Source organism: Cydia pomonella, chromosome 1 (assembly GCF_033807575.1).
Source record: "Cydia pomonella isolate Wapato2018A chromosome 1, ilCydPomo1, whole genome shotgun sequence".
Classification (NCBI taxonomy): domain Eukaryota; kingdom Metazoa; phylum Arthropoda; class Insecta; order Lepidoptera; family Tortricidae; genus Cydia; species Cydia pomonella.
In genome coordinates, this window is record NC_084703.1 from 20,279,404 (window position 1) to 20,295,140 (window position 15,737).

The window sequence follows — 15,737 nt, forward strand, 5'->3', positions numbered from 1 at the left end:
AACTGTTGCATAAAATACTATAAAATTACTGCAGATTCCTAAAATATGGATTACTTTTTCTTGAATATTGCAATTTAATAAATAAATAAATAAATATTTCTTACACAATCAACTAATTTTATGTTTCTCACTTTTGTCTTTTGGTTTCCTCGTATTTGATATGAAAAGTAGAGTGCTTAAGTAGTGAAAGGCATCAAGCATCATTTCATCCCTTTGTTAACAATCTTCTAGATACTAATAGCTTCAGTTGTAGCGGAAGGGCAACTACGGAACCCTATACTAAGTGTGGACCGACATACTTTTAGCCGGTCTTCTTATTTGAATTACTTATGTTTGACATAGCGCATAATCTCTCACGCGCTGACACCTACCCACTGGTATGGGACAAATGCTTCAGGCCTATGTCAAATATAAGACTACACACCTAACCCGCTATTCGGTTTATGATTATGAGTGCATTGCGCCTTATCGGGGATCAAACATTTTATCAAATCAGATAACATAACTATAAAATGCATTCGTTTTACGATAATACCATCAATGTGTTTGAATACTGATTCATAAAATATTATACATACAACAGCACATATGACTTGTCCGTCTGTTTGTACGCTATTTATTTAATATTACACTATAACTATAGGGACGACGTCGTCGGGACACAAATGATCTGAAAAACATAAAAGTCATACATTAAAATAATGTTCCATGACTTTCACACAGGACAATTTTCTTATTGGAACACCATGACACCAAGCTTCAAGCGGAGACATGTCCCGGCGTACGGGGACGTATGGCAACCCTATATTATACCGAAGTTTTACTTTTGTACTATAAATATGTAGGTAGTAGGTACCTAGTCGTCAGTAATCATCAGTATAATGCGTTTACTCTATGGTACATCCAACTAAAGCAGTGATGTTATCTACCGTCGTCATTAGCGCCCTAAGGCCGATATGTTGAGTCCTCGTGACAAAATAAGTATTGGCGCAATGACACTCCGTTCCGCATAGGCGCGTCGAGTGCGTAGTGGAGCTGTTAGTAAATTGAATGAGTCCTGTATCAGATTAACAATACATTCTATTATATACTGCATGCGTTGGAGATACGGGTTATTTTCGAAAATTGTCAGGTTTTAATTTGGGCATGCGCAATGGCGGGGCTTCCAAACTGAATGATGAAGGTCACCTTGAGTTTCGAGACGCGAGCCGGCCGGCACGGACGGGGCTCCCAGACCGCCGCCAACACAACACGCTACGTGACTTTTTCCACGAACCACAACAAATCTGCCGACCAGTAAGTTTACCTTAACGCATATTTTGATGCACTTTCCTACATTGTGTTGCAACTTCGACAACTTTCAAACTTCCAAAAGTACCGATCTACTATCGGACACAAAGTTCACTTGTTCTGAAGAATGTATTCCATAGACTGATTTAGGTTCTTATTTATATATTCTGCTCTGGAAGGTTTAAAACTTTGGCGAAACAGTTTTGATACAGGCTAGGTACATTGTGACAATTTTGAGCGAATTAACTCAATTAAAAATTAGGCACCACTATCCTTAATATTCGGAAACAAAACCCACAATTTTTGTATTTCAACGTGTTCAAGGCCCAACACAAATGGGCTCTGACTCTGGTCTGACTTTGGCAGTACATATGTGTGAACGTGTCATTATAAACATCATATTTTGATAGATACTTTTTTTGGAAATTTTTATGACTATCCACATTTTGTTATTGCAAAGGCCGTGCTAACTCTGCACCGTGCTAACTATCCGACTCTATCGAGTAGAAGTTCCTCTCTATTAAAAATATGGCCATACGTATATAGTTAGTAAGTATATACCTGCTTACACACACAGCACGTACATACACATACATACATAGAATTACACTATCATTACACTTGTCTTGAATACATATATACCTGCATGAGGCGGTTATCACTCGGTGCGGTTCGCACGTCGCTCCGATGTGGAACGGGATCACAAAATAAATAATAGTACTACCTTCAGTGAACGGAAATAAAACATGGAATCCGCGTTTGAGAACATTACAATAAGACGATACGTTTACAGAGCCTTTAATCAAAACTAATGAACGAAATAATAGGTAGTCATCTCTATTATACTAATGTACACAGCTAAGTGAAGATGAAATGCATATAATGTCAATAACTGCCAATCAGCGACATTAATCCGCATTCTTGCTGTAAGTACGTACTGGCAGCTGAGAGTTCGCGCTTCATATTTTGATTAGAATATGAAGTAGACAGGGATAGGTTTATGCCATAATAGTTTGAAGAACCAGTCAAATAATCCACGTATAATAATTTTGTGCAGATTAAATGATAACTAGTTAAAATGTTGTTACGAAATGAGAGACTAACTCCACATAAGTAAATATTCATTGTTATGTTAATATATTCCACTATAATAAGTATTTTTATGGCTAGATAAATTCAGGTACAGCCAGCAAAATTTACATGGGTACACCAATGGGTTCTAAAATATTTGAAAAGGCAGAGTGACAATAAAAGCTCATCCCCGCTTTCAGATCCAACGGAAGTATTTTTGTTGGAAATGGTGATCTTAGCGTGTGTTGTCTAAATGCAAGACGGAGGAAAGATTTCTGGGCAACTGCAAGTGAAAATGCATAACGGAAGAAAGATTCGACAAAAAGTCTTAGCTATACAGGGCTATTATATGACAGTAGAGGGTGGATTCAAATGATGCACATTTTCAGATAATGTGTGTATTTGTTAATCAAAAATCAAATACCAAATTTATTATTAATTTGAAACCACTGATGGATGTCGCTATAAGTACTACGCGCATAGCCTTGTCTCGCTCAAACATCCGAGCGACGTACATCCAGTGTAATTATCAGTGGATAATCGCGATTAATCGTCTCGGGAACGACCTAGTTGCATTTTGCGGAGTGCAGCGATTTACAAATTTATAATGATACTAGCTGACTGGAACCATACGAGTATACAGGCTAAAATAAAGAGGATATGTCGAATATACGGGCGATGTTAGAAATTTAATTAAACTCCAGTTTACCCTGATATAACAGATATAACCCAAGCCTTTTGGGTAGAATCGGAAAATTTTAGATCCAGGTATCGTTTCCTTGAAGATAGAGTGGGGCATGAATAAAGATAATCATGTCGCAGTGATAGCGTTACACAAATGTAACAAGCACGTGAATGACATTTTCAATCTACTGAAACCTTTGAATATAAATAAGAAATTTATCTGTCGTACTATCAAGCGATACAACGACATGGGTTTAGTCGACAACCGACCCAGGAGCGGTCGACCACGTCCAATAAGGACACCGGCAGTGATTAAAGCGGTAGCTGAACGAATTCGGAGAAATCCGCTACGCAAGCAGAAAATCATGGTTAGGGAAATGAAAATTCCCCTTAGAACTACGAGTATGTCGCGTATCATAAAACAAGACCTTAATCTTGGGGCTTATCGTCGGAGCACAGGACAGCGATTGACAGCGGCCCTACGGAAAATAAGAGCAATGAGAGCTTAAGTGTTTTGGCAGCGATATGCAAAAGGCGGGTATCGTTATATTCTGTTGACGGATGAAAAAATCTTTACCGTGGCGCAAAATTCAACCCCCAAAATGATAAAATATATGCTCATAGTTCCCAAGAAGCTTCTCAAAAAAGTTCCAAGGGTAGATCTAGGGCCTCTGCCACCATCCTGCATGGTTTGGTGGGCCCTATGAAGGCGTCACAGAGCTTCAGAGCTTCATGAAAGCGTCTTCGCCCCTGCACATAAAGCGAAAACAACACAACGGTGGTTAGCGACGCATTTACCCGAGTTTATTGCGGCTGAAGATTGGCCCTCAGGAAGCCCCGATCCCAACCCCTTGGACTATGGTCTGTGGAATATTTTGGAAGAGAAAGCCTGCTCTAAACCTCATTGTAATGTTGAGACTCTCAAGTTGGATTTAGTGCGGGCTGCGGCTTCAATACCTATCGATACCGTCCGTGCCGTCATAGACGAGAGGCCGGACGGTTTATAGAAGTGTATTAAAGTAAATGGTGGATTGGTGGACATTTTGAATAAATATTTTATTTTATAGAATCTGTATAATTTAATTAATAAAAATAACCCTGATTTATTTATAAGCTTTCTTTTATTTTTAAAATAAATGTCATTTCATGTAGGACAGAATTTATGTCAAGACTACGTAATGTTAGGTGTTGCGTCATCAGTTTTGACATTACCCTCTCAGTGTTGGTTAGACTTAGATACGGGTAAATGCCGAATACAAATTAAAGTTCATTTAATTTTCGGGATTTGCCCAAAAGGCTTGGGTAAACTTAAGTTTACTTAGTCTACTAGTATTGTCCATAATATTTAACCACATCATCATCATATTAGCCCTTTATCGCCCACTGCTGAGCATAGGCCTCTCTTCCAATAAGTAAGCCACTTACTACCTATTTTTAATTCATAGTTTGGTAAATAGTATTATTTTACAATAAACAAAGTTATAAATACACGAAATCTAATTCCCGCACCAAAAACCCTGATATATCATTGAATAAACACAGCACTTTAGTACACACAAAACACAAATTTTAGTAGCTTCTTCCCCCTTTACGACCTTATCAGATTAATGCTGGTTAGATTAATTAATTAATACAAGAACAGCAGAAATATTATTTTAAGATGTGTACTTATACATATTATAAGCAATCGCAATACAACATTTCGGTACTTGGTTTTGCAAGTGATTACATTTAGTATAGGTGTTGGTTTTCCGTTAACGCCGCACCATGCGGACAGTGTCGTATGCATGGGAAGATAACAGCGTTTCAATTTCACTTTACGCAGCACATCGCGATCAACGAACAACATGGCATAACATTGCCGTTTATGGATACATTTCATGTCAAAAAAGTTAATATGTAATATAAATGGACTAGGTACATCATTTTGTTCTGACAACGACATTTGGAAGAAGTATGTCGTTTTCAACCCTATTACTAAATAAACATACCGTTTTAAGATTATGAAAATAGTATTAGAGACACAGTAAGTAAGAGAGACGTGTTGAATCCGGAGCAAAGAGCAAGATCAAGTGTCTCTCGGTGATAGAAAAAGAAAGAAAGGTGATAGAAAAGATCCAATATTGTCTGTTAAAACAATTAGTATTTCACTGTTTTAAAATAGTACATTGTGCAACGAGGGGGGTAAGTGGAAATTTGGATACGAGGGTGGTAATTAAAGACCCGAGTTTGCAATATTCTTACCCCCAGAGTTACACACAATGTTTTTCATCACACTAGCGAAGAAAAAAATAAAATTTTAAGCGCAATAATTCTTAAATCGGTGATTTATCAAACATTCGTCCGTCATTTTGTAATTTCTAGACAGGTTAGGCATCGATGGCACAGACCTATTCGGCATTCAGTCACGATTAAAATTTATGTAAGAATATTTTAAACGGCTGGTAAATTAATCAAATTAAATAATTGTAAACATGAACAAAAATACTAAATTATAAACGTCAGTATTCCAAAAGTAAAACTCATTTATGCTACTTGGTTTGTATGAATAAGTGACAAAATAGTAAAAAGCTATAACTCCCTTAGGAGTCATAGTTTTTTTAACAATCCGTAATTCCCGCGGGAAAATATAGGCCTTTGTCCTTTTCGAGCAAGTGTGATGACTTATGATTATGTGTGATTCTGTCTTCCCTGCCAGGAGAGATCAACGCGGCACTTTTCTGTTCAAGGATTCTATTGCCAATATAAATATTACCCAATGAAATATGAAATCAGTATGCACATAATCGATTTCAATTTCTTTATAATCGATTAATAATATATTGTAATAATTGTTAAAAATAAGAGTATTTTTAATTAATAAATAGCGTATTTTAAGTAAACTCATTAATTAATAAGCGTAATACGATTACAAAAAACGTAAAAGAATTGTGTCGCATGGTAGCCAAATTATTTACACTTGGGCGTTAACACGTAAAGTTAGAATCCCTCGCTACGCTCAGAATTATAATATAGAATCCTTCGCTTCGTTCAAGATTCAATGTACACCAACGCCATAAATATATCATTTTGCTCCCTTGTTACACAATCTACTACCTCCGTATTAATTTATCGGTGTATTCCCATCTGTCCCCGGCGGTCACGCATTTTTATCATCTGTCACTATGCCTGTCACTTTTTACTACAAATTTATATATGTTCTTAAATAAAGCACTATTAAAACAAAGTTGGAATCGTAACCACAGGTCTGGTACAGTCTCGTAAACATATTTAAAGTTATTTACAGCACATATGGTGCTACTTTACCGCACTAGTGCGAAAAAGTAGCACCATATGTACTGTAAGTACATTACGATACAAGTGCGAAAAATAGGAAATTCGAAACGAGTGGCGATAAATTAAAACACGACCGAAGGGAGTTTTTTAAATCGACACGAGTTGCGAATTACCTATTCGCACATGTATCGTACAACGTTTTACAGTACATATGGCCCTTTAAATGTTCGACACAGTAACATAATATGCTACTTCTCGCACTAGTGCTATAAAGTAGCCCCATATGTACTGTAAAGACCTTTTTCAACACACTTGCTCAAAACGACGTTTTTATTCCACCAATTTTTGGCTCATAATCCTAGATATTAAACACGCGTGCTTTTTCAGTATATTATAACACTTGGGCTTTTTCATTATATTATCCGACTGAGTTAAGAAGGTAACTGATTCTTAATAATATGCATGGAAACGGAACCTTCTTAATTTGGTCGACTAATACATTTTTTTTAAAACCAATATTAGGTTTCAAATGTTAGTTCAAAGAGGTTTTATCACACCAAACATAATTTATCGATTAAATTGTCTCGTAAATTACATTAATGAATAAACATAATATTTTATCGATTTGAATTCCATCCGTCGAATAGAAATACGAAAATATTAGCTTTTTTACATTTTTTTAATTGGCTGTTTGTCGATTTCGTTCGCGCCTTTGCCTTGCGAGCGCATTGGAATCGTGCTTGAAAAAAAAATAACGCGCCAGCCATTTTCCGTATTTGTCATAAAATTTTAATAGTTTTGGATGTTTTTAGTTTATACATTGACGAAAATGACATTTTCAAGCATTGAAAATGTAAAACATAAAATTGACGCTGCCAGTAATACTAATAGAGGCAAGAGCCGAGAACGATAGCCTTTTACCATCAAAATCGGGTGAAAAATTATCGGCGGCATATGAAACTTTTATTCAATGGAAAATCAGCAAACACGCCCAGTTTTTCTTGGAAAACGTGTTGGTAGCTTACTTCACTGAACTGGCGAATAAGTGCCTTAAAACTGTGAGCCACGATTTTGAAAATTGTAAGTAATTGTTTTGACAAGAAAAAATTTAATTTATAAGTTTTGTTTTTTCCTCGCAAGTGTGTTGAAAAACGTCGTATGAAACGCGTGTGCATTGGTCATTACACACATCGGCTTTCTTATTGCGCGCTCGCTTACAGCTCGCGCGCACAATATCGCCTCGTGTGTAATGACCAACTTAGCACACTTGTATCATAATGTACTATTATAGATCAAGGTTTCACTCTTAGCATAGAAGCTACCATCAGGTTTCTTAGAGTGCAACATCACATACATTATTTAGTAAGGATTTAGAAACGATTATTTTATATCTTTATTAATTAAATTCACCTTAAGGTGTGGTTCAGTATACTTACAAAAAATCACCTTTCTACTCCCAATACTCACATCTTTTTTTTGAGGAAAATCAAATCAAACGATATACTTTATATAATAAATAACTATTAACTTTTCCTGTAATTTAGTAGGTAGGTTCTTGTGTTTCTTATTTATTTCATATGTAGTTTTATTTACCGAGAAAATACAGAACCTAGCCACAGATAAAATAATGATGACATGTTACGTCCAAGAAGATACGGAACCCTCTTGACTGCTTTTTTTGCTTATCTACTTAATATACTATCGTGATGATGATGACGTGATCTTAAAATAAAGGAGTTAAGCCTATCACACACTAGAGCGGTCTGCGGTGGCGGCCCGTAGCAATTCTCATCAACTGTCACAGATTACTAGGGGCCGCCTAGTATCTACTTATACAAAACATTTTTTGTATAAAAACAGGCATGTTGAGTTTTCTATTTTGGACTTCTCAAATATAAGTAGATCCATCCGTAAAATAATTACTTTGTTAGCATTAAAAGTCCCTCAAACATATATCGCAATTTGAAAATCACATCTGTGATAGTTGATGAGAATTTGCTACGGGCCGTCACCGCAGGCCGCTCCATGCAGTGTGTGCTAGGCCTAACTCCTTTATTTTAAGATCACGTCATGACCATCACGATAGTATATTAAATAGGTAAGCAAAAAAAGTGGTCAAGAGCGGGTCGGACTCGCGCACCGAGGGTTCCGTACCTTCTTGGACGTAACAACAGTAAATGGAATAGGGACCGTGCGCGTTGGAGGGTCTGCCATCTTGTGGCCTGAATCGGAACAATAAACATGTAAATTTACACGTCACGTGTTTTGTTGTGCATGGTAGGTCGTGCCATCTTGTGGGCTACATTGGAACAATAAACATCATATTTACGCTTAGCGCCAAAAATCTGATGGCTCCTGTGCTGCCTCCTATAGTTCATGCACGCTCCCTATAGGTACAATACAAAACAGTTAAAATGTGTTAAAATAACAAAAAGCAAGCTTTTAAAAAACAATTACCGGTTGGGGTGCAAAGGGCGGGCGGGCCTTATTTCACCAACTTGACAAATTATCAGCGACATATGTCGGCTGACAATTCGACATATGCCGCTGACAATTAATTGTCAAGTGACAGTTGAAAACTGACAAGTTTGTAAATTATTTCGTATATAAATGCTTATCAACATGACAAGCATTTTATTACAATTGTCCTAATCTTAATCAAATGACAATTATGTTGTGAAACAACAATCATTTTTCCAACTCGACATACCTATTGGAGATATGTCGGTAAATCTTGTCGGTAAAGCTGTGTCCGGTTTGCGCTACAATTGTAGTGTTTCGTAGGTGTGCTTTTCAAAATCGCTCTCCATGAATGTAGTATAGGGACGATAGTGACAGTTCCAGTGATTATGATGGCTATATGGGAAGTCCCATATAGAATTTCTTGAATTGACAACTTGACAACTGTCACCTTTCCTTGCCAATTGTCGCATCTGTCAACTTGTGAAATAGGGGCCGGACTTTCATCCGAGTGATGTCATTATTAGGGCTTGCAATATCCGCCCATTTTTCGTATTCGTATATTTATTATTTTACTATCCGGATAAAACGAATAAGTCGAATACTTAGCTTTTATTTAATAAAACTTACATGAACTTTATAAAAAGTGTAATTTAATCAAAATTTACGTTTGACCGGCTAAGAATTGCGACCTGTAGAGGAGAACATCCGGGTTTGTAATACGTTTAGAAAATACACTATTCAATAAAAAGAAGTTTCTAGACTAGGGACGAGTAGGTTTGAAATTAAAAAATAGCAGTCATTAAGTTTTATATATAGAATTAGGACATCTATTTCGGTTTATTTATTGTATACCGTTTTTATTTAACATATTTTAAACATAGTTGGCTCAGTAGTCACTCAGTACCTAATACGTATAATCCGTTTTAAAAGTTTTATTTCATAGGTTTACTACCTATGATCCCGATGATAATAATTTGGCCCTACCCACTCCGGCGTTTCACCCTCTTTGCCGTTCGGGAAGGTGCACTGGGCTTGCATGCTGGTACAAAACACGAGGTACATACACTACACACGATGTTGTGATAGATTTACGAAGGTCATGAATTAAACAATGATTTTCTGTATCATTTTAACGTGACGTAAAATATTTTGGCACTATTAATATATTTTTTTACGAATTTTTAATTTTTGTAACAGAATCATTATAGTAAAGGTAGATCTTGTTAGCATTGGCTCAATCGGTTTCAGTTTCGGACCCGTTCGGGCCGGTCTTAAGTACCCGTGTAAACGGAGATACGTATCTGAGGAACGGATCTTGGGAACGTTTCTTCGAAGCCGTATAAAGAGTCGGCCCAGTGTTATAAGTTTGTTGACAAAAAAACAAGCTTCCTGGTTGGTTAGCCAACCGCAGAGACAGTCGGCCCAACGTCATAAGTTTGTGGGAAAAAATTAACCAAAATTTGTGCCGTTAGCCCAATGATGGAGTTTTGTAGGCAATGTCACGTCACGCAAATTATGGGTTGGATAACCAACCGAAGAGATAGTATGCCCAACGTTGTGAGTTTGTTGGCAAATAACCCAAACTCTACGCGGTTGGCTCAACATTGGGGCTTTGTTGGGGTTGCCACTACCATCTCCCTACGGAATGCCAACCGTTGGCATTCCGTGGCAACGATACCCCAACACTAAATGCTACTAGGGCGCCAGCTCGTTAGTCCTGCTCGTATTTGAATCAGGCGACCATCCAACATGTTTAAACTCGCAAATAGAATAAAATACAATCTGAATGTTAGTGAAGTCTTTCATACCACAGGTACCTACCTAATTAATTGTGTTCTAAAATCAGCAAAGTGAACGGAAGATAAAGTTTTTTCTTCTGAGATTTTCGAATTCTATTAAAATTAATTTTCATACAATCTCCGCCAGGACATACTACAGCGTGTTAAGCGTGCATTTTTAATACAACCGCAAATTAATACAAGATTTTAGTACTATGATGAAAGAATTTTATAGTTTTGTTTTTAATTTAGGCTTAACTAGCACAGTGAAATTATTTTTTGTTGAATTTAGTGCTACCTATGTTAGGACTACAAAGTATATTTTCAATTTAGCTTAAACTAACATAGTGAAATTATTTTTTGTTAAATTTATTGCAATGTTAGGATTATATAGAATATTTTTAATTTAGCTTTAACTTATACAAAAATATAAAGAATGCTGATTTATGTTTCTTTTTAGTTGATCCTAAATAGGAGTTTTTTATAACACCATTAAAACTCTTCAAGGTAAGATTGCGTCTTTGGTTAAGTTCATTTCATACATTTTAGTATTGCACAATTGTATCAATTAGAACTAGTAGCCACAGTGATTTTTTTTTTATAAGCGTCAGTATTTTAAAATAAAACTCATTTATACCTACTTGAAAAATCATTATGCCCAATGTTCCCGTGGCCAAAATGAAATTCAAAAAAAATCTATTACGCCCGTGAGCATAATATAGCTTATTTCATATCGGTATGCTGCCAATGGCATACAATAACACCGTTTACGAGCAAGTGTGAAGAAATAGAATTTTTTCTACTCGTGGACTGTAATTGTTGAATTAAGATTTCGTATACCAAACTGTAATTGGGTATTTTTCATGTATGGGCTCCCAACTCAACTATAATATTCATTTCGATACGCTTTAGTCAACTATTAAAAAAAATACCAATCACGAGCCACCGCGCTCCCATAGCAAAGACTAAACGGGGGACGGGCGGGCGGCGGTATCGCGCGTTTATGTCTTTTGTAAAAAAAAATTGTCTACAAACATAGTTACCAATTTTCATTAATTGTTTAGGTTTTATAGTAAATTGGTATTATTGGTATTATTGTTTGTATTTGTGGTTTATCAATTGTAGTTTGGTATACGAAATCTTAATTCAACCATTACAGTCGACGAGTAGAAAACCTACTACATATTTTATTTTTAAATTATTTAAGCTTATGAATTATGAAACCTTTAATTTACTGCATGAAAAAATGACTTTGTTATGCATACAATTTGTATAGTAGACAAACTTAATTTTGCGTGCGAGTAAGTGCCATACGTTACTTTCTAGAACCCCCCGTCAAGGTTTAAGACCCGGACAAATGTTCTGGCTTATAATTAGTTCGTAGGTTCTTGCACATATTACCTAAAAATAGCAAATAGAAAACAATGAAATAAAAATAAAATCGGCTATTATACTTGAATGTATCTTTACTGGGTTACAAGTAATCAATAGCAGCGGATAAAACAAAACGCCAAAAGTGTCTGCCATCCTATAAAAGTTTTATAAATAGAGCCTATAGAGACATACTTATTAAATAAGTACAATTCGCAGTCAAATTTATTTGCCACGTCTATTCAGAATTTGATAGTATTAACTGTTTTATTCATAGCGACTCTTCATCTAGTCTTTATAAATTCAGTCACTTCTTTTTTTCTCGTATGCTTCTATTTTTGTGATGATCATTAAAGAAATGTCCTATGTCCTTTCCCGGTCCTCAAACTATCTCCATGCCAAATTTCATCTACGAGTAAATCCGTTCGGCGGTTTGAGCATAAAGAGGTAACAGACAGACAGACAGACAGACAGAGTCACTTTCGCATATATAATATAAGTAAGAATAAGAATATCGCCTTATTATTTTAAAATAAATATGCCTGGATAATTAGGCAAATTGTGGATGGTGTATCTTTAGCAAAGGCGTACCTAGACCCGCTTTGTTTAAAGGATGCGGCGTCCTCGGGTGTTGCAACCTTTCAGGAAAATGCGTATGTTACATTTACATTACACCATGTATGAGCGGTCGCACGTCATCCTCCGGCGTCGTCACCGTGTCACCGTTAACCGCGCAGACGAGGCACGCCTCCGTGTATTAAAGCACGAGCACCGCTAGCCGGGACGCGGTTCGTCGAGGTATCCGTTCATTCTCAGTCATTCGGTCGGTCTGTGTACACGTCGTTGGTGGCACTCCTCACGTGTACATATCGCGATCGCGTCGCTTTCGGAGTAATCGCGTCGAAAATGTCACACAATAATCATACAACCAACGGCACAGGAAGATGTAAGTAGAGTCTTGTTTAATATTGTTGAGTCTTTATACAACTTTTCATAGGTAATCTATGTATTATTTTAAAAGCTCGAAAAGTTAAAAAAAATAAAACTGTTTGATGCAATAAATCGTTTCGGTTCGTATTTTAAATTTATTTGTGATAACTACGATGCTTTTCTACTTTAAATACATATTGCAATTGGCAGAAAGTAATTACAATACCAAATAACTGTCCAATTTGTTACCTTATACCGTAAAATAATTAATTAAAGAAATGGTAAAAAAAAACAACGGGTTGCACTCCGGGAGTGCCGGCAGAAGTGAAAAGTTGAATATTAACGTTGTGCATTTTTGATATTTTGGAATGGTTAGGGAATAATTTTGCACGAATTGCTTTAATTATCAGTATAAAAGTACTATCATTTATGTGGTAAAATACAATATTCATTTATTGCGTTATCGTACACAAACATGACAATTTATATTACATTAAAAATTTAACACCTCACAACTATTACAATTATTTAACAATAAAAAGTTTATCTCTCAGAAAAATCAACTTCCATCCATAATTTCAACGACTCTTGCACCATCATCATTACTAGAACCATCATGGAGTTTTTCGATCAGGTCACGTGTCCGTCTTACGAATTTTCAATCTGACGAATCTGTCGGTCACGTGACGTGTCGCGAGTTTAACATTTTTTCCCCATCACAAAATGTGCACAGCGCCGCTAAAGAAGTTTTCACTTCAAAAATGGTACAGAATGTATACGACTTTATACCTCTTTAAATTGTATAACTGCCATGGGAATGAAATCAGCTAATTACCTATTCCCTGTACCCCTACATGTAATATCTATGTAACTCCCTCCCAAGTGTGCTGAGAGTTATATTTCTTACCTACTTCCGTCCAAGTTATTTTTGTCTAAAATCAAGCGGCGTTAAAATATTTAATGTTAAAACGCAGCACTTTCTCTTTCCAATTTCATGCTGTGAGAAAAAGTGTTTTTATAGTTAGACCTATAATAGCGATGGGTTAAGGTCCGGCGAATAGGAAAATCGTTAAAACTATTGTTAATATTAGGTATTGAAGGTGATCTCTAGAAACTGGTATTACAATTAAACTCTTATGCTTAATCACTAAGGGCGATATTTGACCGGACTTTGTCAAATAGCTTATGACGTGTCAAGGGGTATTACCCTAAGTGATGACAACTGGTTTTAATATTATGTGCTATTCTATATATAGAGCTATAGTAAGGGTGGGTTGCATCAGTTTGTCACCGTTAAATCGTTCTCTTAATTATTTTGGTATGGAAAGTTTGATACTTAGTTGATTGTTTAATGGTTGAGAGAGTTGTGTGTTGTATGTCCAGGTAAGATGGGTACGATCGACAAGCTGTTCACGACGGTGCAGCCGAAGAGCGACGACACCGGCAACAAGGTGACGGTGGTGGGCGTGGGCCAGGTCGGCATGGCTGCCGTCTTCTCCATGCTTACGCAGGTATTTTCTACCTGGTACCAGTATATTTATGTCAACTTCTACTCGTACCTACCAGACCAGTACCCCTAGTGTAAATTTAGTCAATAGCGAAACGTGAGGTACGCGTTTGCGTTAAGTCTCATTTTGTATGGGTGTTTGAACAGCGCGCCAAGCGGGACGTTTTGGAAAGTCAAAAATCTCATACAAAATGACACTTAACGCAAACGCGTACGTCACGTTTCGCTGTCGAAAATATTTACACTAGGGGTACAGTACCCCTAGTGTAACTTTGATCGACATCATAACGTGACGAACGCGTTTGCGTTAAGTCTCATTTTGTATAGGATTTTGAGGTTCCAAAACGTCCCGCTTGGCGCGCTCTTCCTAAATCCAATACAAAATGAGACTAAACGCAAACGCGTACGTTAAGTTTCAAAATCGAATTTAGTTACACTAGGGGTACAGATATCACATACGAGTAACATTATACAATAATAAAAAATATAGTTCATTTTTTCTCTGTAAACTATTGTAGACAATTGCCTAACCTAAATGAAAACGTTTTAATGGAGTATATGAAAATACGCGAGCAGTTCAAAGGTGATTTTGGTATCTATATATAGTATATTTATTTATCTTTTATTATACAAGGTGGCCATTAGCATTGTGAGACATTTTAACTAATCATTCCTGGTAATATTTAGAAACTAAAATGTCATATAAAATTTTCTGGATGAGGCCTAGTTTCAAAAGGGAAAAAAAAAAACAAAATTTTTTTTTTGTCGAATTTCACAAAAAGTCATATAACATTTTTTGCTTCTGTTGCCATCAGGAATGCACCGTTAAAATCTCTCGCAATGCTCACGGGCACATGCACCTTGTATTTTCATTGCAAAATAACCGAATTGAGCAAGGTTTCAGCAGCAAGTTCAGTAAATGACCCCTAAAATGCGTAGAGGTCAAGTTGTGTTGCTACCCTAACTTGGCGTACTGTACACTCCCCAGTGAGAACAATGTTTACGTGCATGACCTTTAAGCTTCAAGGCCAAAGGTGAACGACTTAATATGAGTAGGTAATCCCGCAGGTGACTTTGAGAATATAAAGTTAGAATAATACTAATATTAACTACCTTTCATTTAAATATTATATTTTTATTTTCTACAATCTATTAGCCTTATCGAATATTTAACAATACATACTGTGCCCATTTAAATCCTCTCGTCCATGTGGACGGTGCCGGTATCTGGTGTACAATGCACGGAAAATGGCTACCTATATGATGACAACATCTTGATACATTAGAAGGCTTTCATATTAAGTGTTTAGGTATATGGGTTTTCAGAAAAAAGTGTCCTTTTACTTTTTTCCAAAAATCATTACTTT

The 15,737-nt window shown here is 36.4% G+C and overlaps 1 protein-coding gene across 2 annotated transcripts in view; it reads left to right on the plus strand.

Annotated features, from left to right (window-relative positions):
• Window positions 1-1,008: 1,008 nt before the first annotated feature.
• The window catches only part of LOC133527072 (L-lactate dehydrogenase), a 28,685-nt gene continuing 13,956 nt past the window's right edge, over window positions 1,009-15,737 (plus strand). The window contains exons 1-2 of one of the 2 annotated variants that reach the window (XM_061863973.1): window positions 1,009-1,296; window positions 14,247-14,374. In XM_061863973.1, the coding sequence (XP_061719957.1) occupies window positions 14,252-14,374 (123 nt within the window). In that variant the 5' untranslated portion in view covers window positions 1,009-1,296; window positions 14,247-14,251. Of the gene's footprint in view, window positions 1,297-12,689; window positions 12,880-14,246; window positions 14,375-15,737 lie in introns of those variants that run through there. The other variant, XM_061863967.1, reaches the window with a different exon arrangement.